The sequence below is a fragment of the Coregonus clupeaformis genome, unplaced genomic scaffold (genome assembly GCF_020615455.1).
Source record: "Coregonus clupeaformis isolate EN_2021a unplaced genomic scaffold, ASM2061545v1 scaf0068, whole genome shotgun sequence".
Taxonomy (NCBI): domain Eukaryota; kingdom Metazoa; phylum Chordata; class Actinopteri; order Salmoniformes; family Salmonidae; genus Coregonus; species Coregonus clupeaformis.
The window spans coordinates 383785-411162 of NW_025533523.1; the positions used below are offsets into that span (position 1 = coordinate 383785).

At 46.1% G+C, this 27378-nt stretch overlaps 1 protein-coding gene across 1 annotated transcript in view; it reads right to left on the bottom strand.

Annotated features, from left to right (window-relative positions):
• Window positions 1-23055: 23055 nt before the first annotated feature.
• Window positions 23056-27378, bottom strand: part of LOC121540339 (phospholipid phosphatase 2) — a 45603-nt gene continuing 41280 nt past the window's right edge. The window contains exons 5-6 of the mRNA XM_041849142.1: window positions 25196-25372; window positions 23056-24830 (exon numbers count right to left, since the gene is read on the bottom strand). Of these exons, the coding sequence (XP_041705076.1) occupies window positions 24678-24830; window positions 25196-25372 (330 nt within the window). The 3' untranslated portion in view covers window positions 23056-24677. The remainder of the gene's footprint in view (window positions 24831-25195; window positions 25373-27378) is intronic.

The following is a 27378-nucleotide window of genomic DNA, read 5'->3' on the forward strand; positions in this document are numbered from 1 at the left end:
GCCTTATTCTAAAATTCATTAAATAGTTTTTTTTCTCATCAATCTACACACAATACCCCATAATGACAAAGCAAAAGCAAGTTTGTAGAAGTTTTTGCAAATGTATTACAAATAAAAAACGGAAATATCACATTTACATAAGTATTCAGACCCTTTACACAGTAAAGGGGAGAGTCGGGAGCAGTGGTCGGGAGAGGTTGTGTTTTCTCTAGCAGGAGGTAAGCTTGGCTTCTTATATGGTGTTGAGTAAAGCTTAAACCATGTATTTAGATTGTAGGTAGGTAGTTGTAGTTAGGTATTGTAGGTAGTTTATTTAGGTAGTTATTTAGGTAGTTATTGTAGGTTTCTGTAGGTAATTATTGTAGGTAAGTATTGTTTACGGCGGAGCCCGGCGAAGCACGAGGCTAGCTAGCTAGCGGGTAGCTACTGGTAACGTTTAGCAACGGTGGATAGTTGTCTCCAATGCTATTTCACGCTTAAGAGTACCTGTAATTAAGCCAGCTAGCTACCTACCATTCAGCCGTTTTTCTAACCTCATTATCTGAGGCATCAACGTTAGGTAGTTAGTAGCTACTGTACTTAATTACACCTACTGATTGCAGAAGACAAATGTCAGCTGGCGTCGGGTAAGTTTGGCTTTATACATAGCTTGGGCTTCGTCGAGTAAGGCTTAATTATGTATTTAGATTGTAGTTAGGTATTGTAGGTAGGCCCGCAGCACGAAGCTAGCTAGCTAGCCGTTTTTCAAACAAAGTCAACACAGTAGCCATTGCTAGCTAGCCAACACGACCAGCTAACTGTACTGTAGCAGCTAAATTCAATATATTTGTGCTAGCTAGCCAACGTTTAATTTCTGCTGCGTTATGAAAGGAACTAGACACGGACACGAATTATCTGTTTAGTGTGTTAACACACTATTGGTAGTTTGTTGTAACCAAGTATTGGTGCTAAACTGTGTGTTATTGGATGCTAGCATGCTAGTTAGCTATGGCGTCATAGTTAGGCATCGTGGGCTGTTGTGGGTAGTTATTGTAGGTTAGCATTGTTTTCGGCGGTGCCGGGTGTAGCACGAAGCTAGCTAGCTAGCCGTTTTTCAAACAAAGTCAACACAGTAGCCATTGCTAGCTAGCCAACACGACCAGCTAACTGTACTGTAGCAGCTAAATACAATATATTTGTGCTAGCTAGCCAACGTTTAATTATTGCTGCGTTATGAAAGGAACTAGACACGGACACGAATTATCTGTTTAGTGTGTTAACACACTATTGGTAGTTTGTTGTAACCAAGTATTGGTGCTAAACTGTGTGTTATTGGATGCTAGCATGCTAGTTTATGGTGTCATAGTTAGATAGCTGAATAAAGTAAGTTGAGTCTATTCCTTGAAACATTGAACCGCTGTAGTTCACAACAATTCTAATTTCTAAAAGTGGAAGTTGGGAGAGTTTTTGTTCGGGTGGTTCAGTGAAACAATTATAGTTTCTGAGGTGGAAGTTTTGGTGAGGGAGGCCCTACTCTCTCCTTTCCCAGATGTTTAGTTCATTTCATTCCGATCTCCTCTGCATTATTGTAGCCATTTGCTACAGCCTGTCAACTATGCCTCTGCCTATCCCTGTTCTCTCCTCTCCGCATAGGCTACACAAACGCCTCACACCGCGTGGCTGCTGCCTCTCTAACCTGGTGGTCCCTGCACGCACCCCACACCTGGAGTTCCAGGTCTCAGGCAGCCTCTGGAACTGCCGTTCTGCTGCCAACAAAGCTGACTTCATCCCAGCCTATGCTAACCTCCAGTCCCTCGACTTCCTGGCGCTGACGGAAACATGGATTACCACTGAAAACACTGCTACTCCTACTGCTCTCTCCTCGTCTGACCATGTGTTCTCGCATACCCGAGAGCATCTGGTCAGAGGGGTGGTGGCACAGGAATCCTCATCTCTCCCAAGTGGACATTCTCAATTTTTCCCCTAACCCATCTGTCTATCTCCTCATTTGAATTCCATGCTGTCACAGTCACTAGCCCATTTAAGCTTAATATCCTTGTCATCTATCGCCCTCCAGGTTCCCTTGGAGAGTTCATCAATGAGCTTGACGCCTTGATAAGTTCCTTTCCTGAGGATGGCTCACCCCCTCACAGTTTTGGGGGATTTCAACCTCCCTACGTCTACATTTGACTCATTTCTCTCTGCCTCCTTCTTTCCACTCCTCTCCTCTTTTGACCTCACCCTCTCACCGTCCCCCCTACTCACAAGGCAGGCAATACGCTTGACCTCATCTTTACTAGATGCTGCTCTTCTACTAATCTCACTGCAACTCCCCTCCATGTCTCCGACCACTACTTTGTTTCCTTTTCTCTCTCGCTCTCCTCCAACACTACTCACTCTGCCCCTACACAGATGGTAATGCGCCGCCGCAACCTTCGCTCTCTCTCTCCCACTACTCTCTCCTCTTCCATCCTATCATCTCTTCCCTCTGCTCAATCCTTCTCCCTCCAATCTCCTGATTCTGCCTCCTCAACCCTCCTCTCCTCCCTTTCTGCATCCTTTGACTCTCTGTGTCCCCTATCCTCCCGGCCGGCTCGGGTCCTCCCCTCCAGCTCCGTGGCTGGATGACTCATTGCGAGCTCACAGAACAGAGCTCCGGGCAGCGGAGCGGAAATGGAAGAAAACTAAACTCCCTGCCGACCTGGCATCTTTTCACTCCCTCCTCTCTACATTTTCTTCATCTGTTTCTGCTGCTAAGGCCACTTTCTACCACTCTAAATTCCAAGCATCTGCCTCTAACCCTAGGAAGCTCTTTGCCACATTCTCCTCCCTGCTGAATCCTCCCCCCCCCTCTCTCTCTGTGGATGACTTCGTCAACCACTTTGAAAAGAAGGTTGACGACATCCGATCCTCGTTTGTTAAGTCTAATGACACTGCTGGTCCTACTCACACTGCCCTACCCTATGCTTTGACTTCTTTCTCCCCTCTCTCTCCAGATAAAATCCTGCGACTTGTGACTGCAGGCCGCCCAACAACCTGCCCGCTTGACCCCATCCCCTCCTCTCTTCTCCAGACCATCTCCGGTGACCTTCTCCCCTACCTCACCTCGCTGATCAACTCATCCTTGACCGCTGGCTATGTCCCTTCCGTCTTCAAGAGAGCGAGAGTTGCACCCCTTCTCAAAAAACCAACACTCGATCCCACTGATGTCAACAACTACAGACCAGTATCCCTTCTTTCTTTTCTTTCCAAAACTATTGAGCGTGCCGTCTTTAGCCAACTCTCTTGCTATCTCTCTCAGAATGACCTTCTTGATCCAAACCAGTCAGGTTTCAGGACTGGTCATTCAACTGAGACTGCTCTTCTCTGTGTCACGGAGGCTCTCCGCACTGCTAAAGCTAACTCTCTCTCCTCTGCTCTTGTCCTTCTAGACCTATCTGCTGCCTTTGATACTGTGAACCATCAGATCCTCCTCTCCACCCTCTCCGAGCTGGGCATCTCCGGCGCGGCTCACTCCTGGATTGCGTCCTACCTGACCGGTCGCTCCTACCAAGTGGCGTGGCGAGACGCTGTCTCCGCACCACGTGCTCTCACCACTGGTGTCCCCCAGGGCTCAGTTCTAGGCCCTCTCCTATTCTCCCTATACACCAAGTCACTTGGCTCTGTCATATCCTCACATGGCCTCTCCTATCATTGCTACGCTGACGATACACAACTAATCTTCTCCTTTCCCCCTTCTGATAACCAGGTGGCGAATCGCATCTCTGCATGTCTGGCAGACATATCAGTATGGATGACGGATCACCACCTCAAGCTGAACCCTGGCAAGACGGAGCTGCTCTTCCTCCCGGGGAAGGACTGCCCGTTCCATGATCTCGCCATCACGGTTGACAACTCCGTTGTGTCCTCCTCCCAGAGTGCGAAGAGCCTTGGCGTGACCCTGGACAACACCCTGTCGTTCTCCGCTAACATCAAGGCGGTGACCCGATCCTGCAGGTTCATGCTCTACAACATTCGGAGAGTACAACCCTGCCTTACACAGGAAGCGGCACAGGTCCTAATCCAGGCACTTGTCATCTCCCGTCTGGATTACTGCAACTCGCTGTTGGCTGGCCTCCCTGCCTGTGCCATTAAACCCCTACAACTCATCCAGAATGCCGCAGCCCGTCTGGTGTTCAACCTTCCCAAGTTCTCTCACGTCACCCCCCTCCTCCGCACACTCCACTGGCTTCCAGTTGAAGCTCGCATCCGTTACAAGACCATGGTGCTTGCCTATGGAGCAGTGAGGGGAACGGCACCTCCGTACCTTCAGGCTCTGATCAGTCCCTACACCCAAACGAGGGCATTGCGTTCATCCACCTCTGGCCTGCTGGCTCCCCTTCCTCTGCGGAAGCATAGTTCCCGCTCAGCCCAGTCAAAACTGTTCGCTGCTCTGGCACCCCAATGGTGGAACAAGCTCCCTCACGACGCCAGGACAGCGGAGTCACTCACCACCTTCTGGAGACATTTGAAACCCCACCTCTTTAAGGAATACCTGGGATAGGATAAATTAATCCTTCTACCCCCCCCAAAAAAATGCACCAATTTGTAAGTCGCTCTGGATAAGAGCGTCTGCTAAATGACGTAAATGTGCCCTTGAGCAAGGCACTTAACCCTAATTGCTCCTGTAAGTCGCTCTGGATAAGAGCGTCTGCTAAATGACTAAAATGTAATGTAATGTAAATGTAAGCACCTTTGGTAGCGATTACAGCCTCGAGTCTTCTTGGGTATCATGCGACAAGCTTGGCACAACTGTATTTGGGGAGTTTCTCCCATTCTTTTCTGCAGATCCTCTCAAGCTCTGTCAGGTTGGATGGGGAGCGTCGCTTCACAGCTATTTTCAGGTCTCTCCAGAGTTGTTCGATCGGATTCAAGTCCGGGCTCTGGCTGGGCCACTCAAGGACATTCAGAGACTTGTCCCGAAGCCACTCCTGCGTTGTCTTGGCTGTGTGCTTAGGGTCATTGTCCTGTTAGAAGGTGAACCTTCACCCCAGTCTGAGGTCCTGAGCGCTCTGGAGCAGGTTTTCATCAAGGATCTCTCTGTACTTTGCTCCTTTCATCTTTCCCTCGATCCTGACTAGTCTCCCAGTCCCTGCCGCTGAAAAACATCCCCACAGCATGATGCTGCCACCACCATGCTTCACCGTAGGGATGGTGCCAGGTTTCCTCCAGACGTGACGCTTGGCATTCAGGCCAAAGAGTTCCATCTTGGTTTCAACAGACCAGATAATCTTGTTTCTCATGGTCTGAGAGTCCTTTAGGTGCCTTTTGGCAAACTCCAAGCGGGCTGTCATGTGCCTTTTACTGAGGAGTGGCTTCTGTCTGGCCACTCTACCATAAAGGCCTGATTGGTGGAGTGCTGCAGAGATGGTTGTCCTTCTGGAAGGTTCTCACATCTCCACAGAGGACCTCTGGAACTCTGTCAGAGTGACCATCGGGTTCTTGGTCACCTCCCTGACCAAGGCCCTTCTCCCCCGATTGCTCAGTTTGGCCGGGCGGCCAGCTCTAGGAAGAATTTTGCTGGTTCCAAACTTCTTCCATTTAAGAATGAGGGAGGCCACTGTGTTCTTGGGGACCTTCAATGCTGCAGACATTTTTTGGTACCCTTCCACAGATCTGTGCCTCGGCACAATCCTGTCTCGGAGCTCTACGGACAATTCCGTTGACCTCATGGCTTGGTTTTTGCTCTGACATGCACTGTCAACTGTGGGACCTTATATAGACAGGTGTGTGCCTTTCCAAATCATGTCCAATCAATTGAATTTACCACAGGTGGACTCCAATCAAGTTGTAGAAACATCTCAAGGATGATCAATGGAAACAGGATGCACCTGAGCTCAATTTCGAGTCTCATAGCAAAGGGTCTGAATACTTATGTAAATAAGGTATTTCTGTTATTTCTAAAAACCTGTTTTCACTTTGTCATTATGGGGTATTGTGTGTAGATTGATGAGGAAAAAAAAGTATTTACTCCATTTTAGAATAAGGCTGTAACGTAACAAAATGTGGAAAAAGTCAAGGGTTCTGAATACTTTCCGAATGCACTGTATACCAGAGGCAGGTAGGCTACACTACAGGTAGGGGTTAGGGATGCAGGCAGAGGATGATGATGATGTAGGCCTACAGCAAGAAGTTTAAAAAGTTAGCCCAACTAAGTAATCGTTAATGATTTGCATTATCTCAATCATTATATCACTGTATAACAATGCACATTTGTTATATACCTACAATTGTTATTGTCTTTGAAGCCAAAAACAGGACATGTTTTGGATGGATATGATCTCAATAGAATGTTGTTCAGTTGTGTTTATTTTCATACCAAAATATGAAACTAAAATTGCACTAGCCTACTGGGCGAATGAATATAATATAAATTAGGCGTGCAGCTATGACAACCTATATTTTAATAGTAATAAAATAGCTTTTGGTTTCGAATGGTCACCAAAAAGAGTGCTCCCCCACCTCCCAAATCCCAATTCAATGAACTCCTGGCTATCAGATTACAACAAGGCTTAAAAGTTCAAATGCCGACATCAAATTCAAAGCAATCGGTGCGGTGCACTGCCTAAGAGACAATTTATGCTTGATCAGAAAATGTGGTCGGAGGCGCTGTATGGATGGTGTGACGCAATTACGGAGCCTCCGGAGGGCATGCAGAGGCCAAATTGAGTTCCATACGCGTCTTTCTTTTCCCCAACGCAGTTAAGCCAAAAACCATGCCCCATTATTCAGAGGGGCGTTCTTCTACGCTCCCGTTGGCTAGCGTTTGTTGGCTCACTACAGCTGTTGAGCCTGTTGAGAGACATGGATGAACCCACACCCCTGAGAGACAGTGACCTTCCAAGGTAAGGATGGAAAGTGTAATTTAACAATTAGCTGCCTACCGTAATGCAGGCCTATTATTAACATGTTTGGTAACATTTGCCCATGTATTTATTTTCAGAGTTTCAATGATCAGCTAAGTTAACCTAGGCTACTAGCTCGGTATTTAAAGTTGTTATATTATCATTAGTAGTCTATTATCAGGTAAAAGCATATGCTTACTATTCATAATTTCTCAAATATTTATTAGCTAATCATTTCTATAAAATTGTTTAAGTTGCTCTGACTATATCACACAACACAACAAGTTACATTGTTTTCCTATTTAGAGTTGGCAACTCCCTGGGTACAAATATCATATTTGTTCACTTGTGGGGAGACCTACCCAGAGAGAACACTCAACTTTTGAATTGAGCCTACGCCTGGGAGTGAATTCTGTTGAGGAGTTACAAGAGTGGTTTCTAAAGACTAGAGACACTGGAGTGACATGGAAGGTCAGCGTAACAAGACCCAGGAAAGGACATACAATTATTTTCAAGGTATTGATTGAAGTGGGTAAAATGATATTTCGTCAGTGGGATAGAGCAAATGTAAGGCATGCAGACATTCAGATAATAATGATGTAGTGTTTTTTTCTCCTTCTCTCTTTCTCTCCTCTCCTTCTCTCTCTCTCCCCTCCTCTCTCCCCCTCTCCTTCTCTCTCTCTCCCCTCCTTCTCTCTCTCTCCTCTCTCCCCTCTCTCTCCCCTCTCTCTCTCTCCCATCTTTCTCTCTCCTCTCTCTCTCCCCTCTTTCTCTCTCCCCCCTCTCCTCTTTCTCTCTCCTCTCCTTCTCTCTCTCTCCCCTCCTCCTCTCTCCACAATCTCTTTGTGGCTGATGCAATTAAACACTGGGATGTTGGGGCTAAAGCCACAGAGACATTGTCAAGGCTATTTGAGATTGGGCACTCCCCTTCATCAGCTTTGGATGTGCTAAAAAGTGATCTGCAGATGGAGCATGGGAAGAATTACATATTTGCCTCTGCAAATAGAGCTCTCTGTCCAGACCTGAAGTTCTGTTACCGGTACATATGCCTTATTCCCAGCACCAACATCATCTTCTCTCTTTCTTAAACATATTTAAGGTAATTCAGATTGACATGTGTGTACACTATGAGTGGTAACTGTTTTGTACCATATGTATATACTGTATTCTATACTATTCTACTGTATCTTAGTCCATGCCGCTCTAACATTGCTTGTCCATATATGTATATATTCTTAATTCATTCCTTACTTAGATTTGTGTGTATATGTTGTGAAATTGTTAGATATTACTGCACTGTCGGAGCTAGAAGCACAAGCATTTCGCTACATCCGCAATAACATCTGCTAAACACGTGTATGAGACCAATACAATTTGATATGAGGCATATGTGAGTGAGACCAATGAAAGTGTTTTTGCTGTGGACTCACAGGGGATGATCCAGTGTGTAAGAAATGCTGCTCCCTAGAGAAATTATTAAAGCCTTACAAGATACACACGTTTCAGATACATTGGTCTCACCCACATACATCATTTGTGTTTAGGAAAGTGGCTATAACAGTGTATTTTCATATCATATACAGTGTAAGATTGCAAATCTTGGGAGACTACAGAGTCAAAATAAAATATGCTATTTTTAGAGACAAGGTTTATTTGACATTTTCACCATGTATTTGGCACATATTATATCAGAAAGTCTTTAGGAAAGAGAGCAGAGTGGGCCTTCCATGATGTCAGCACTAGAGAGGCAGATAGAGGAGTACAATCTAAAATGCAGCAGCACCTGTGCTAAGATAGCAACATCTTCAGGTGGAACTCCTCTCGTGGCCATATGCTCCCCCTTATGAAGCGGGTCCATCAGCTCAAACACAGTGGGGAGCCATGTTTAATTGATTCAGCCAGAAACATGGACAGAGAACTGCATTGTTTTTACTATTGACGCACACATGTGCAGGTGGTCTTCCTCATGGGATCATCTTCGCCCAGTCAATTTTTGAGGGCCTTCAGCTCCTGAAGGAGATATTGGCGGAGGATGCATTTGCTGGGAGAGGTCAGAGGTCAGTCATGGCCCTGTCTTTTTCCATCCGACGACTGAAGGCAGAGAGAGGAGCATCAGGCCTTCCCGGAGGCAACCCTTCCTGTGTTTTTCACCTGCTCCAAGCAGTCTGGAGGTGGCTATGGAGCAAAGAACATGGCGTTGAGATGAAGGACATGCAGGCCCTCTTTAGCATTGTCAAGGACATGCTTTATGCTAGGGATATGGACAAGGTGAAACCACTCCATCATCTGGCCCTTGTCAACACAGTTGCAGTCAGGTCAGTGTAGAGTAAAGTTACGTCAGTGTTCAGTGTAGAATAACAAGCTTCATTGTCCTCCTCACATGATGTAGCAAAAGTGAACTCTTCAATACTGGTATTCACAGAACATAATTGTTTTACCCGCACAAATGTTAACAGTGAGGCAATACATGTCAGTTGTATGTGTGTTCATTCAAGAATTGCAGGTACAGCAAATTCCTGGCTTACCTGGAGAAACTCTATGGTCGTAGGGAGTGGTGGGCCCTGAATTTCAGAGAGGACATGCTTACCCGTGGGAATGACACCAACAACTACGTGGAAGTTGCCATGATATGTCTGGCAGACATATCAGTATGGATGACGGATCACCACCTCAAGCTGAACCTTGGCAAGACGGAGCTGCTCTTCCTCCCGGGGAAGGACTGCCTGTTCCATGATCTCGCCATCACGGTTGACAACTCCGTTGTGTCCTCCTCCCAGAGTGCGAAGAGCCTTGGCGTGACCCTGGACAACACCCTGTCGTTCTCCGCTAACATCAAGGCGGTGACCCGATCCTGTAGGTTCATGCTCTACAACATTCGGAGAGTACGACCCTGCCTTACACAGGAAGCGGCACAGGTCCTAATCCAGGCACTTGTCATCTCCCGTCTGGATTACTGCAACTCGCTGTTGGCTGGGCTCCCTGCCTGTGCCATTAAACCCCTACAACTCATCCAGAATGCCGCAGCCCGTCTGGTGTTCAACCTTCCCAAGTTCTCTCACGTCACCCCCCTCCTCCGCACACTCGCATCTGTTACAAGACCATGGTGCTTGCCTATGGGAGCTGTGAGGGGAACAGCTCCTCCGTACCTTCAGGCTCTGATCAGTCCCTACACCCAAACGAGGGCATTGCGTTCATCCACCTCTGGCCTGCTGGCTCCCCTTCCTCTGCAGAAGCATAGTTCCCGCTCAGCCCAGTCAAAACTGTTCGCTGCTCTGGCACCCCAATGGTGGAACAAGCTCCCTCACGACGCCAGGAGAGCGGAGTCACTCACCACCTTCCGGAGACATTTGAAACCCCACCTCTTTAAGGAATACCTGAGATAGGATAAAGTAATCCTTCTACCCCTCCCTTACCCCAACCTGCCGCAGCTGTTTGATCTCCTCACATCCCGCTTAGAGACCTGCTATGAAGCCAAGGTGACAGACGTGGCACTTGGACGTTGGGAGTCTTTCCATAAGTCTAGATTCCTTGCTTTGGTGAGAAATCTTCAACGGTCAGACATCTGCCAGGTAAATAAAAGCATATTACTATCACAGGCCTTATACATATCTTACCACATTTTATTGATATCTTCTTATATACATTTTTATATAATATCCTAGATTGAAGAGAATACGTTTAGTGTGAAGGGCACCACTCCAGGCACAGTTTGTATTTGTATTTATTATGGATCCCCATTAGCTGCTGCCAAGGCAGCAGCTACTCTTCCTGGGGTCCAGCAAAATTAAGGCAGTTATACATTTAACATAACAGATTTCACAGCACACTTTAAGTTGATATGGAGGTGGAGCTGTGTACCTGCCCACTAGGCCAAACAGGAGCACCATGTAAGCACCAGGCTGCAGAACTTTGGATGCTTCTCCAGAAACTTCCTTCCCACAACACCGGAGATGCGGGCTGAGCTCTTTAAAATAACATCAGGAGGTAATACATTGCCAACAAAACATTATAAAACCCAACATGGAATGAATGTACTGTTAATGTACATAAATACATGCATCAGTGTTCATTGTATGTACTTTGAATACCTGTTATAGCTAACATTTCCCTGGAATTCCTGCAACCGAGGCTCCTGAGTGGCGCAGCGGTCTAAGGCACTGCATCTCAGTGCTTGAGGCGTCACTACAGACCCCATGGTTCGATTCCAGGCTGTATCACAACCGGCTGTGATTGGGAGTCCCATAGGGCGGCGCACAATTTGCCCAGCGTCGTCCGGGTTTGGCCGGTGTAGGGCGTCATTGTAAATAAGAATTTGTTCTTAACTGACTTGCCTAGTTAAATAAAGGTCAAATAAATACAAATAAATAAAACCCCTGAGGGACAAAAGGCAGCTGTCACGTTCGTTCATAGACGGGTTAGTCCAAGGCGCAGCGTGATATGCGTACATGTTTATTTTAACTTAATAAACAACAAACGAAACGTGAAGTCCAAGGTAGAACACAAAACATACCTTACACGGAACAAGATCCCACAACCCACTAGTGCCAAAAGGCTGCCTAAGTATGGTCCCCAATCAGAGACAACGAGCGACAGCTGCCTCTGATTGGGAACCACACCGGCCAACATAGATCTAGACATACTAGATCTAAACATAGAAAATACAACATAGAAAATCACAACAAGGAATATATACACCCTGACTCAACATATAAGCGTCCTCTGAGTCAGGGCGTGACAGTACCCCCCCCAAAGGTGCGGACTCCAACCGCACAACATACACATAACAGGGTAGGGGCCGGGTGGGCATTCCGCCTCGGAGGCGGATCCGGCTCATGGCGTGACGACCTCTCACTCTTTGCCTCCCTGTTGCGCCCCTGGTCTGGTCTAGACCTCGGCGCGTTGCTTCCCCTCTCCTTCCTCCCACTATACTCCAAGCCTTGTCTGGACCCTGGTGTGGGAGACCCCGAACCTGGAGAGGGGCTGACGTCTGGGTCTGGACTGGAGCCGCTGACCGGAGCTGGACCAGGCACCGGTGGAGCGGACTACTCAGGCTCCGGACTGGAGCCGCTGACCGGAGCTGGACTTGGCACCGGTGGAGCGGACTGCTCTGGCTCCGGAGTGGAGCCGCTGACCGGAGCTGGACTGGACCCCGGTGAAGCGGATTGCTCTGGCTCCGGAGTGGAGCAGCTGAACTGGGCACCGGTGGAGCGGACTGCTCTGGCTCCGGAGTAGAGCAGCTGACCGGTGCCGAACCAAGTACCGGTGGAACAGGCACGGGCCGTGCCGGACTGGACACATGCACCACTGGCTTGGTGCGAGGAGCAGGAACAGGCCGGACCGGGCTGGCGACGCGCACCACTGGCTTGGTGCGAGGGGCAGGAACAGGTCGGGCCGGGCTGCAACGCGCACCACTGGCTTGGTGCGAGGGACAGGAACAGGCCGGACCGGGCTGGCGACGCGCACCACTGGCTTGGTGCGAGGGACAGGAACAGGCCGGGCCGGGCTGGCGACGCGCACCACAGGCTTGGTGCGAGGGGACAGGAACAGGCCGGGCCGGGCTGGCGACGCGCACCACTGGCTTGGTGCGAGGGCGGGGAACAGGCGGGCCGGGCTGGCGACACGCACCACTGGCTTGGTGCGAGGGCGGGGAACAGGCCGGGCCGGGCTGGCGGCGCACCCACTGGCTTGGTGCGAGGGACAGGAACAGGCCGGACCGGGCTGGCGACGCGCACCACTGGCTTGGTGCGAGGGACAGGAACAGGCCGGGCCGGGCTGGCGACGCGCACCACTGGCTTGGTGCGAGGGTCAGGAACAGGCCGGGCCGGGCTGGCGACGCGCACCACTGGCCTGGTGCGGGGGAGAGGAACAGGCCGGGCCGGGCTGACGCGCACCACTGGCTTGGTGCGAGGGACAGGAACAGGCCGGACCGGGCTGGCGCGCGCACCACTGGCTTGGGTGCGAGGGACAGGAACAGGCCGGACCGGGCTGGCGACGCGCACCACTGGCTTGGTGCGAGGGTCAGGAACAGGCCGGGCCGGGCTGGCGACGCGCACCACTGGCTTGGTGCGAGACGCAGGAACAGGCCGGGCCGGGCTGGCGACGCGCACCACTGGCCTGGTGCGGGGAGCAGGCACAGGCCGGGCCGGGCTGGCGACGCGCACCACTGGCCTGGTGCGGGGAGCAGGAACAGGCCGGGCCGGGCTGGCGACGCGCACCACTGGCTTGGTGCGAGAGACAGGAACAGGCCGGACCGGGCTGGCGACGCGCACCACTGGCTTGGTGCGAGGGACAGGAACAGGCCGGACCGGGCTGGCGACGCGCACCACTGGCTTGGTGCGAGGGTCAGGAACAGGCCGGGCCGGGCTGGCGCCGCACCACTGGCTTGGTGCGAGGGGCAGGAACAGGCCGGGCCGGCCTGGCGACTCGCACCACTAGCTTGGTGCGAGGGGCAGGAACAGGCCGGGCCGGGCTGGCGACGCGCACCACTGGCCTGGTGCGGGGAGCAGGAACAGGCCGGGCCGGGCTGGCGACGCGCACCACTGGCTTGGTGCGAGAGACAGGAACAGGCCGGACCGGGCTGGCGACGCGCACCACTGGCTTGGTGCGAGGGGCAGGAACAGGCCGGGCTGGGCTGGCGACGCGCTCCACTGGCTTGGTGCGAGGGACAGGAACAGGCCGGACCGGGCTGGCGACGCGCACCCCTGGCTTAGTGCGGGGAGCAGGAACAACATATAAGCGTCCTCTGAGTCAGGGCGTGACAGCAGCAAAATCAGCCAAGAGGTAAGTCAGACACAGGTAACATGCCTGTACTCAACAAGTACTTACACTGTTTCACAGACATACTAAAATAGATTGTCATATCATTTACCAGCGTGATTCTAACTATTACCTACAGCTCATTCCAATCAACAACTTGGGGATCCAAGCTCACCAGTAAAAGGTATGAAGCTTAAAACATCAATGTTCAGTACATCTGCACTTCATGAATGAATACAGGAAAAGTATTTAGACTGGCACTTGTATTCTGTTTGGGTTATCGTTTTCCACTGTTGTTTTCAAATAATGGTGTATGGTGTTGTCATCCATATTGAGTGCAGTTGAACCATCCAAATATACAACCTTCATTGTGCATTGTACCTTAGTAGACGTATCTTAGTAGTTTATATGTTCACTTGCAGACATGGCCACCTGCTTGGAGGAACAAACAGTGTGCTCCTGCCAACAGCCTGTGCCCAGTGACACTGATGAGGGTAAGTGAATTGTACTTCTAAGCAGTTCACATTCAGTACTGACATTATTTTGACAGTGACACATTTTCTGTATTTTTTCACTTGTCTGTCCCCTAACATTGGGATGAATTACTAGACTTTTACATTGCACCAAAACAATATGTTTGTTTATTTTACAGACATATCCTCTGAATTATCACCAACTGACCTGGTTGCTGGAATGCTGGATGACCTCAACAGGCTGAGTATCGATGACAACTTCAGTGAGGCACTGGTGGCAATGGCGAAGCAATTTAATGTAATTAAAGGCAATCCATCAAGGCTTGTGTCAGCCATCCATTGCTTTGGGAAGTCTCACATCAGCCCAGCGGCCAACAGCGCAGCAGCACTCCGAAGAGCTGCCAGACAACCAGGCCCTATGATTCCCTGTCAGCCTACAGCTGTTGCCCGTCGTTCCACCAATGCTGGTATAAAATGGCGTCTCACGACTGGACGACCAAAAGGCCAGAACAGTGGCTCTGAGCACCCATACTGTTCAAATGCTAAAAGGAAAAGGCCATCAGAAATTAGACATCACAAGTTGTCTGACTCAGTGTATGCAAATAGTTCTCACCCAAAGTGAATAACGCACATGTGAAGTAAAATGATGTTCCCCTTGAAGTTCCTACTGTCTCAGTAAGTGCTGCACGGCCAATGCAGACGTCGGATTGACCATGTGGAACCTTTAAACGGCTGACCCGCAAAGCAAAGTGGTACTGTCTCTGCTTTCTAAAAGTGAGAGAAAAGGCTGCAGGCTGGCAGCTTCTCTCCGAGCGATGCTCCACATGGTTCTAAAGCCAGCCCTACAGTACGCTAAACAGCCACAGCATTTTAATCGGGATTAGAATGATTTTAGTCAACATTTTGTTAGCCTACTTTAAATGTTTGGTCTTGAGCTAGGGTACCCTGCCATACCCAACTGACGACCCTGATATCGATGTGTGCCTGATGCCGCCCCTCATCTCTGATTCTCCTCTGGGGTCGCAATATCAAGTGTTGCCTATACACTATTTAGTGTGGTCTCAATCAAATTACTAGTGCAGTTTTGGTTTCATATATTGGTATGAAAATAAACCCAACTGAACAACTTGCTATTGAGAGCATTTCCCCCCAAAACATGTCCTGTTTTTGGCTTCAAAGACAATATAACAAATGTGCATTGTCATGCAGTGACTTAATGATCATTGAGATAATGCAAATCATTAACGATTACTTAGTTGGGCTAACTTTTTTAACTTCTTGCTGTAGGCCTACCATCATCATCATCCTCTGCCTGCATCCCTAATCCCTACCTGTAGTGTAGCCTACCTGCCTCTGGTATACAGTGCATTCGGAAAGTATTCAGAACCCTTGACTTTTTCCACATTTTGTTACGTTACAGCCTTATTCTAAAATTGATTAAATAAAAATGTTTCCCTCATCAATCTACACACAATACCCCATAATGACAAAGTGAAAACAGGTTTTTATAAAGATTAGCAAATTTATAAAAAATTAAAAACTGAAATACCTTATTTACATAAGTATTCAGACCCTTTGCTATGAGACTCGAAATTGAGCTCAGGTGCATCCTGTTTCCATTGATCATCCTTGAGATGTTTCTACAACTTGATTGGAGTCCACCTGTGGTAAATTCAATTGATTGGACATGATTTGGAAAGGCACACACCTGTCTATATAAGGTCCCACAGTTGACAGTGCATGTCAGAGCAAAAACCAAGCCATGAGGTCAACGGAATTGTCCGTAGAGCTCCGAGACAGGATTGTGCCGAGGCACAGATCTGTGGAAGGGTACCAAAAAATGTCTGCAGCATTGAAGGTCCCCAAGAACACAGTGGCCTCCCTCATTCTTAAATGGAAGAAGTTTGGAACCAGCAAGATTCTTCCTAGAGCTGGCTGCCCGGCCAAACTGAGCAATCGGGGGAGAAGGGCCTTTGTCAGGGAGGTGACCAAGAACCCTATGGTCACTCTGACAGAGCTCCAGAGGTTCTCTGTGGAGATGGGAGAACCTTCCAGAAGGACAACCATCTCTGCAGCACTCCACCAATCAGGCCTTCATGGTAGAGTGGCCAGACGGAAGCCACTCCTCAGTAAAAGGCACATGACAGCCTGCTTGGAGTTTGCCAAAAGGCACCTGAAGGACTCTCAGACCATGAGAAACAAGATTCTCTGGTCTGATGAAACCAATATTGAACTCTTTGGCCTGAATGCCAAGCGTCACGTCTGGAGGAAACCTGGCACCATCCCTACAGTGAAGCATGGTGGTGGCAGCATCATGCTGTGGGGATGTTTTTCAGTGGCAGGGACTGGGAGACTAGTTAGGATTGAGGGAAAGATGGACGGAGCAAAGTACAGACAGATCCTTGATGAAAACCTGCTCCAGAGCGCTCAGGACCTCAGACTGGGGTGAAGGTTCACCTTCCAACAGGACAACGACCCTAAGAACACAGCCAAGACAATGCAGGAGTGGCTTCGGGACAAGTCTCTGAATGTCCTTGAATGGCCCAGCCAAAGCCCGGACTTGAACCCGATCAAGCGTCTCAGGAGAGACCTGAAAATAGGTGTGAATCGACGCTCCCCATCCAACCTGACAGAGCTTGAGAGGATCTGCAGTGAAGAATGGGAGAAACTCCCCAAATACAGGTGTGACAAGCTTGTAGCGTCATACCCAAGAAGACTCGAGGCTGTAATCGCTGCGAAAGGTGCTTTAACAAAGTACTGAGTTAATAAGGGTCTGAATACTTATGTAAATGTAATATTTCCGTTTTTGATTTTTAATACATTTGCAAAAAAACAACAACGTGTTTTTGCTTTGCCATTATGGGGTATTGTGTGTCGATTAAAAACAATTTAAAGCTGTAACATAACAAAATGTGGAAAAAGTCAAGGGGTCTGAATACTTTTCGAATACACTGTAATGCGTTTCCACCTCTCCCTCTATCAGTCTTGCTGATCCATCTTCCTGAATTCAAATGACATATTCTAACAGATCAATCTTGCTGGAAAAACATCATAAAGTTATTTAGCTATAGTGTGGATGTTTTTTAAAAATATAATCAGCATATGTTTTTTAAATATAATGAGCACCCAGATAGTGCAACTGCCGCAGCGGCAACACAATAATATGACAGAGACAAGCTGGCCAGGGGGAATATTTGCGAGAGCCGCCTCCTCGTTGGCTACTATGCCTATGTTGCAATATCGATATTCTCGGAACGGCCATGTTGATACAAAATGTTTAAATATTCTCAGAGCCATCTTGTTTGTTGATACAATGTTTCAATATTCTCAGAGCTACCTTGTTGATGCAATGCTTCAATATTGGCAGAATGTTTGCCTTCCCTGGCAAATAATGCAGACAGGTAAATGCAAAACTGAACTGGGCGCACACATTATCAGGAACATCTCAGAATGCAGCGCAATCAGATACAATTTGACTACCCGAAATACATAGGTTTGACAAGGTGATGTAAAGAAAGGGGCCTTAGCTCCCTTTAAAAAAGCATGTGTAGATTTTCCTTTTGTATTTCCTAATTTTCGTCATTCTTTGGTTGAGCTTGTCTTCATGCCTGCTTGTCGATTGTAGGCCTAAGTCCTTTGATGTAGGCCTATGCCTTTTATTTCAATGAATGTATATGATTTATCTGGCAGAGAGGCCTAGTTTGCATTCGGGGTCAGCTGTTTTATGCACCAATTACTTTCACCTTGATGTAGGCATTTGAAGTAGGCCCTGTTGTGACTTGATAGCGTGTTTTATGCATCTATTTCATGTTGCAGTGTATGCGGCATTCAATTTATAATGAGGTTGACTAGTGGTTGACATTGTACACACCGTTCCACAGAGCTTTAAACCTAATATTGAGGTGATAATTAATGGCTGGGGTCATTTGGTTTTGCTTTTGCTGTTCTCCAAATAGCATTTTAGAGTTTTTAAATTGTGTAGAAATGCAGTAAATTAGCTTCACCCCCCCACCCCACCCCACTTTGCCTTACCCTAGGTTTAGCTGAACTGACACCACTGATTGATATATAGCCTAATAAGCAACTAATTCTAAAACACTGAGAAATATTGAAGTTTCATCAAGTACAAATTACATGACCCTCCCCTGGACGGAAATTGCAAAAGCATGACCCTCCCTCATTTACCTCTAGGTAACCATTCTGTAAATTCCGATCTGTACATTTCGATCCATCCCTTAACCCCCTTATGGATGGGTAAGTGTATAACGCGAACGTCTAGCATTTTCGAATCTCATCATAGACAACTTTAGCATTTTTGGTAATTAGCAACTTTTCAACTACTTACTACTTTTTAGCTACTTTGCAACTACTTAGCCTAACCCTAACCCTAACCTTAATTAACCCTTTTGGCTAACCCTTCCCCTAACCTTAAAACCTAACTCCTAACCTTAACCCTAACTTTAACCCTTACCCCTAACCCTAACCTAGCTAACGTTAGCCAGCTGGCTAATGCTAGCCACAAATAATTGGAATTCGTAACATATTGCACATTTTGCAAATTCGTAACATATCATACGAATTGTAATTAGTAACATATCATACGAAATGGATGATGGACATCCACAAATTAATACATACCATACCATGACAGTCCCATGTAGCTCAGTTGGTAGAGCATGGCGCTTGCAACGCCAGGGTTGTGGGTTTGATTCCCACGGGGACCAGTATGGAAAAAAAAAATGTATGCACTCACTAACTGTAAGTCGCTCTGGATAAGAGCGTCTGCTAAAAATGACAAAAAAATTAAAATAATAATACCATACGAAACATAACATATCATGTGTCTCGGATGTATGTAGAGAATAATACGAAATGCTATGAGACCAGGTTGCGCTCTGCTCTTCTCTTTTTCCATTTTTGCTTCATGGGAAGGAGAAAACTCTATCTCGCTACATTAAGCGACAGTTTGCATCTGAAATGAATGGTTTGTAAAGGGAAAGTCTGCAAAAGCAATGAATGGTTCTGTAAAGCCTAGATATGAATTGCAAATATGAATGGGTCACATGAGAATCAAACCATGGGTTAATTTGCAATACAAACTATGGAATGGATGGGAGTGTGTGATTACATTAAGGATTTGGAGGAACTCCACCCTTTGGTTATTTTGCAGGATGAAACTCCCTCACAATAAACATGCACATACTTTTATAAATATCTGCTTTGGACTGTTTTACAGTCAAACCCAACTAGACATGAAAATAATAGGCTTAAGGACGTGGTTACGCTCCATCACAGATGACTTAAATTAATTTAAGCTTCCTGAAATAGATGCAGTGAAATGGACCAAAACATGTTAACATACTTGATAACGAGGCATGTGGCTTTTCCGTTATGACAATCAGTTTTGACTCAATTTCACTAAAGCGTTAGACAAGTCGACAAATGGAGTTATAAGACAAATATGACGGTGGACTAAAACTTGGTCAAATGGCTTGGAGAAAGAATAATTCAATTTCTAGGGATTACAATGCAATTTCAAGAGGATTTAGAGTATTGCCATCCATGACACGACCAATGAACACAGAACATAACAGTGAATGGCTGCTATGTGGACAAGGCCACATGAGGGTGATGTCTCATTAGGAGCCAGCAGTGAGACAGAGAGCTGCCTATAATAGTAGGTGCAAAACAACAGTGACTCAAGCAGTGGCAGCTTATTTTGTGGAGACATTTTAATTGGTAGAATGTAGAGCTAAGCTAAAAATGTCTCTCCTGCATGAGAAAAGAAAATGTTTAACCATGACACCTATTGTATACCTACAGTTGATGGTAGATACACTACATGACCAAAAGTATGTGGACACCTGCTCGTCGAACATCTCATTCCAAAACCATGGGCATTAATATGGAGTTGGTCCCCCCTTTGCTGCTATAACAGCTTTGACTCTTCTGGGAAGGCTTTCGACTAGATGTTGGAACATTTGTGCAGGGACTGATGTTGGGCTTTTAGGCCTGGCTCGCAGTCGGCGTTCCAGTTCATCCCAAAGGTGTTCGATGGGGTTTAGGTCAGGGCTCTGTGCAGGCCAATCAAGTTCTTCCACACCGACCTCGTTTTGTGCTCCGGGGCATTGAGAGTGGGTGTTGACAGTGTGAGGAGCACTCACTTCCTTGTCTGAAGCACGCAAACCATGAACTGCCCGCATGGACATAAACAGAGACACAGCCCAATGAAAGCCGCAAAATAACAGTGTAGGCCGAGGTGAAGAGAGACAATACAAGGCTGCAATCTAACATGCTCCAGTGTTTGCCCAGGCATTCCAGCTTGGGACCACATGGTCGTCACAGTGTGTGTGAGTCGGACCAGAATGAGGCGTACTGCAGGGCTGGAGCCACAGCCCCAAACACTGCAGCCGGAGCCCATTCTCTCTCTCTCTCTCTCTCTCTCTCTCTCTCTCTCTCTCCTCTCTCTCCTCTCTCTCTCTCTCTCTCTCTCTCTCTCTCTCTCTCTCTCTCTCTCTCTGTCTCTGTCTCTGTCTCTGTCTCTGTCTCTGTCTCTGTCTCTCTGTCTGTCTGTCTGTCTGTCTGTCTGTGTGACTTCTATACTTCTTCCCAGCTGAGGTTTCTCTACCCGTTCATTTGAAGAGCCACTTTTCACCAGGCCCTGAGCCATTCACAGGATCCCAATTCCTGGACCATTCATGTCTCTAGAGCTCAGATGGGTTTTAAGGAATTGTGTGAATTACTGTGTTATTCGTCATGTATGAAGATTATGATTCCTGTATTTTGGATTAATACTGAGATTTCAGGGTTATAATAAATGCACACCTGCAAGGTTAGCCCAGTCATATTTATCGTGATGTTACCTCTCCAGTCAGATCTATGAATGTTCTTATTACTATGCTAAATAAGGGGTTGAAATGTCTTAGCACTTCAGCTCTTAGCAAGTCCGTAGTCTCACACTCATTGCTCGGAAATGTGCCTGTGTTACCATAGTAACAAATATTCAGCAACCTCGTGGTACCATTGTATGAATGTGTTATTTATTACTGAGAAATGTAGCATATGCATTTAAGTCCACTTAAAGTACCTAATTGCAACTCAATTAACAATTTTTACTCTCCTGACTTGAGTTGTTTTGACATCGAAAACACAAAACAAGTTAGATACATAAGCAGGAATTTTGAAATAGGTCAGTAGCTAATATTGTTTTAAATGAGTGGTGTTCATTTGAGCTGCCAATAAGACTTTTAAAAATATCCCTGTGGTCCAATGTTTATTTAGATCTAAATGTGTGTGTTTATTTTGGTTGAGAGGTCCTATTCTCCTGCCCTTCCCTTTGAGGGGGTAGAGAGTCTTGCTCAACCTCTCCCAATCCCTGGCACTTGATTTTAATTAGTCTTGTTGAAAAGCCAGGGGGATAAGTCAAGGGATTTTGTACTGAACTTGTAAAGCAGGACAGAGCTGGGGCTATAAATCAGCCACAGGACAGGATGTCTCCAACTAAGAACCATGTCATTCATGGATCTGCCCAGGTGAGCCATATTCCCACCATGCAAAGCCAAGCCTTGGGCTCTCAGACACTAATCTCAGGCACAAATCAAACTGATAACCTCATGTAGTCAGTGTTGCTACCGGTATGTCTAAATGGTCAGAAAATTTCAGTGGAAGTGTCCTAAGAGTCAGGATTAACCACCTCAAGATAGCTTCTCCAACGCTCTACTCCATCACAAGTGAGCAAGAGCAGAAACCCAACAGACAACATTGATGATTGTGACATCTCTATTCATCTCATTAATGTACACAGGATAAACTGTCTACAATCGCTAGTGAAAATACTCAGGGCCAAGTGCACACAAACAGTGAAGCGGAGACTGAAGAATCCCTAAACATACCCTCCACACACAAGAACAGAAACTCAGATAAGAGAACCATGGTAGTAGCAGAACAATGAACAGCTTTTTACAGAGAAATGTTGGTTTCCTCTTTCCTCTTTCCACAGGAACAATAGGCAAGGCAGGGTGTTTTTAACAGTCAGAAAAACTTTTACTCATGGGAATTCCACTGTCAATAGGAAGAATAATGTCAAGCTCATAGGGATTATATTTTTATGGTCAGATTTTTCTCTTAGAAACAATAGACCCATAAAAGCAGATACCAATCCTTTATCAGTAGATGAATATGAGTTACTGTATATTTGTGAAATAAACAAAAAGTAACATTATTATTTTTATTTTTTCTGAGTGAGACCTTCCACCTCGTACAGTATGTCAGTGCAGAAGGACTGGAATCATCAAGCAGAGAACAGCTGGCAAACATGATTCATGATTACTATAAAAAAGCTAGCTGGAGCATGCCCAGACTAGATGGTCATGGCTAGAAGGGATACAGCTTTTGTTAAATTGACGCCAAAAGTGTATATATTTTTGCATTTTAGCTAACCCTAACCCTTTTCCTAACCTTAACCTATTTCTTCTAACCTGCTGCGTAAATTCTCCTAACCTGCTACAAAAAGTCAAATCTGACAAAAGCTGGATCCCATCTAGTCAAAAGCAGACTAGATGGCAAGGCATCCTGTTTCTCTTATTTCCCACAAATTTCAAAAGTCACTCTGATATCATACCCACCTCACGATTTACAAATCACTCAGACACAATGTGAGATCAGTTACATTTCACACTTCTGAACTCACAAGCCCCACCACCTAACCCATACTTGTGAAATGTGTTGCAAGAGTGAAACCAGCGTGGCATCTAATTATTTGATTACCCAATGACCGAATGAGTGCTTTGGAATGCGAAATTAAATGTGGAATGGAATGTATGACAAATAACGTGTCAAGACAATGCATACATCTAAGATTAAACCTTGATGAAAGCTACCCAGAGACTTTCCTGACAGGTCACAGTTTAACACAGACAGACTCAGCTGTTTTGTTAATATGAAAATATGACATTACATTGAAGCATTGTGTAGTTGGTATTTATTTAAGAATCCTTTTGTGTATACATAAACAGCTATGGATAGATAAATGTACAGTGAACAGAACAGCATAATGTTTGACATACAGATAATGGCTAACCAGGACCTTTTCTAAGGCACCAATCCTCTAATGGGAATAGTATTATTACATATGGAACACACACACACCACCCAGAACAAGGCTGACGAAGGGCCTTTTATGATGGAAACCTGGAGGAGACTCAAACCCCATAACATTGTGATACTATTGTTTCATGGCTAAATTTGGGCTGGGGCATTCAGTAATACACAGGTGAGACGTTACACAACAACAACACTTCACTGAAACTGCTCCAGGTGTTTCTCATTTACGGAATTCAAAGAAAAGTCTTAAAGTCTTGAAGTCCGGAGGGCCCGCATCTCCGCAGGAGGCCCCTCTGAGTGCCTTGCCATTCCACAGTCACAGGTCAGCACTCAGAGTCAGCTGTCTGAGCCTCACAATCACTACCAGGTGAGCCTCTCTCTGCCAGAGCTGACTGATCTGTCATCAATCCTCCTGTGCCAAGCAGGGCCAGGCCTGACATAGTCACTGTACAGGAGCATTTCTTCACAAATTAGCCCCATCAGTCCACACAGGAAAGGAAAACTCTTTGAACTTTGCATAGAGCAGTATACCAGCTTGCCACAAACGACTCGACTGGTAAGCTGTATCATTACAACCCTTAAAAGCCCATGTTAAGGCATCTGGTTTGTGTTGTGAACTTGGAATCTGATCCATTTGTGGCAATCTTAAAGGGCACTAGTCCAAGAAGGCACTGGTTTGATATGGGCCACAGGAAAAAAATAACATACTTGAAAAAAGAAAAATGCCACAATATTAGCAGATACAGTATTTGTGGTTCATAGTGGCTAGCAGGGGTGATTGTGATTGCACAATACCTTAACAGGGCTGGCATAAAATACATTTCCGACCTTGTGAATAAAGTAATCTATAAAATAAAATGTATAGGCACTTTCCAAATACCTTCAATTATTGTCAAAGGAGCAATGTTACTGTTAAAACATTGATTTCTTCATAAAAAAAAAAAAAAATGGAGCGATTGAGGCCAGAATATACATAGCTAAAATCTTTATGCCAAACGTTTGCATTGATTGTTTGTGATCTAGTGGTATATCAAGCTTACACAATCAACATCAACATTTCTAAATCACTGCAGTCCATTTCACATAGATGAAACATTCAACATATCAATCCCAAACTCCCACTGAAGTTCAGATTACTCATATGACTAAGGTGCACTAAAATGGGACTCATCTAGACATTTTCTCTTCTGAGAATGGTCTTTCTCCTTCTTTCTTTTTTTCTTTCTTATCTGAATGTTTGGTACTCTTACCTAATCTATTGTGTAAAAAACAACAGCATAAAAACATGAGACAAATATACTAAAAAAGTAGTGAACATCAAACATGATGTCCCAATATAAAAGTCCTCTTCCACTCATGCGTTGGTGCACCCAGGCCATAGAGGATTCTGGTACTCTGCGCAGCCCCGTCAGTCAGTCCAGTGGTTTGTGGGAGCTTGTTGTGAGAGCGGTTTACAGTCTGGGGGCCCCTGGGTTGGCCCCTCTCACACAGGCCCTGGGTAGCTGTAATGGTTGTTGTGATCTGCGTCTGCAATCTGCAGGCTGGGTTTGCGGCGCTCCAGTTCCTCGTTCTCGGCCGTCTCTGGGCTGGAGCAGCGGGGAGGACCCTGCTTGAAGAAGTCTGATACGTGGCGCACCTGTAGGGAGGAGAGGAGGGAAATAGTGTGGGTCAGACAAAGTGAGAGGACCAAGGGTAGGGCTGGAAAATGTGATTGTACGCTGTATGTCTGGTGGTGGAGGGCACCATGCAGCTGCTCCACATCTGAGAGGAACGCACAGTGCGCTGCACAACCCCTCCAGCTCTCTAACCAGGCCAGAGAAGTCATAAAACATTGGGCTCGGGAGGGTCCCTAATTGCATGCAGTAGTCTGAAATACGAATTGTGGGTTCGCTTTCCAATATGAATCACCCACGTCTCTGAGACTTCCAAAAGGCATTGCTGAAAGAAGTTAAATCAAAACAGGGAACTAGGAACAATAAAAAGCCAGCAGGCAACACTCACGTTGAGGATGGCAATGAGAGCGCCTTGGAGGAGGCCCACCAGAACGTCGCTCCAGTGGTGCTTGTAATCGGACACGCGGGTGTAGCCCACGTACACAGCAAAGGCCACCAGGAAGAACTGGATCGTGGGTCGGAGGAGTCTGGCCCACTTTGCCCTCAGCCTCGCCTGGACATACAACTAGAGAGAAAGAGTGGGAGGAGATGTTTTAGTTCTCATAAGAAGAGCTATCTTTGTTTGAAGACAATTTGCTTTTACTGCTGATTGAGGCCATTAGTGGTTTTTGTGTTCGCAAGTAGTGAACCATCTCAACAAATAAGGCAATGTTATTTGACTGTAAACTGGCCCCAGTTACACTAAGCCTATCATCATATTTCAGTCCATCAAATATGCCTCAATGAATGTCTGAAACACAGCATTTGTTAGTAAATGTTATTCTCATGTATACAGTGTGTGGGAGTCCATTCTACAAGTGGCTAATATGAAAGCACATTGTTTAGCTTTTACACAATGCTAACATCAGCAGGCTACATGTAGTCACTAGTCAGATAAACATGTAACAGGCAATAATTGTATTTATTTTCTTTCTGTCAAGTGTGTTGTTACTTTGTTAAATGCACATTAAATAAACTGTGATTTGATTTAGTCAGATAAACATGATAACAGGCAATCATTTATCATTTAAAAGTTAAATGCCTATTCATACTAAATCAAATCCCAGCAAAAACTGAAATTTGGTATGCTTAGAATCGCATAAACCATGAAAAGATGTTGAATGTTAATCTAATTTATGCCTAACAATGGACAGAAAACCCTTTTCACAGAAGAGGAGAGCTGCTGCCAGAATGTCTAACTGGCACATTCATTTCTCTGGGCTGCTACCAGGCTCCTGCCATAGTAGGTGTGTAAATTGGCATCCATGCATGCCCCCCTACCACACATACACTCAATCTCAGCATTCAACACTTGTAGGGAAATGGAGATATGAATCACATCTAATAGGGAATATCAAAGGGTCTGTGGGATAAACAAAGCAGAGCGAATTACTGATTGCTTTGATTGGCAGTGAGGACCGGGTCATCTGCTAGAGGCGCCTGCCTTGCCTGCCTTGCCTGCCCGTCTTTCCATAGCTAGATTTATTGCTGTCTATCAATGATGACAAACCCTCTGGTACTGACAACTTGGATGGAAAATGACTGAGGATGGTAGTGGACTATATTGTCACTCCTATTTGTCATATCTTCAATCTAAGCCTACAGGAAAATGTGTGCCCTCAGGCCTGGAGGGAAGCAAAAGTCATTCCGCTACCCAAGAATATTAAAGTACCCTTCACTGGTTAAAACAGCTGAGCAATCAGCCTGCTACCGATGCTTAGTACATTTTTTGAAATAACTGTGTTTGACCAGATACAATGCTATTTCACAGTAAACTAATTAACAACTGACTTTCAGCACGCTTATAGGGAGGGGCACTCAACATGTATGGCACTGAGACAAATGACTGATGATAAGCTGAAAGAAGTTTGTGGGAGCTGTTTTGTTGGACTTCAGTGCAGCTTTTGAGGTTATCGATTGTAATCTGCTGCTGAAAAAGATGCTGTGTTATGACTTTACATCCTCTGCCATATTGTGGATTGAGAGCTACCTATCTAATATAACACAGAGGGTTTTATTTAATGGAAGCCTCTCTCGCGTAAGAGTGTGGTATACCTCAAGGCAGCTGTCTTGGTCCTTTACTGTTTTCTATTTTTACTAATGACCTACCACTAGCCTTGAGTAAAGCTTGTGTGTTTATGACTTAACATTATACACATCAGCTACAACAGCAAGTGAAATCACTGCAACCCTTAAACAGCTACAGTCAGTTTTAGAATGGGTGGCTAGTAATAAGCTACTCCAAAATATATAAAAAACTAAAAGCATTGTGTTTGGGACAAATCATTCGCTAAACCCTAAACCTCATCTAAATCTTTTAATGAATAATGTGGCAATTGAGTGAGTTGAGCAGATTAAACTGCTTGGTGTAACCCTAGATTGTAAACTGACATGCTCAAAACATATTGATGCAACGGTTGCTAAGATTGGGAGAGGTCTGTCTGTGATAAAGTACTGCTCTGCTTTCTTGACATCACAATCAACCAAACAAGTCCTACAGGCCCTAGTTTTATCACACCTGGACTACTGCCC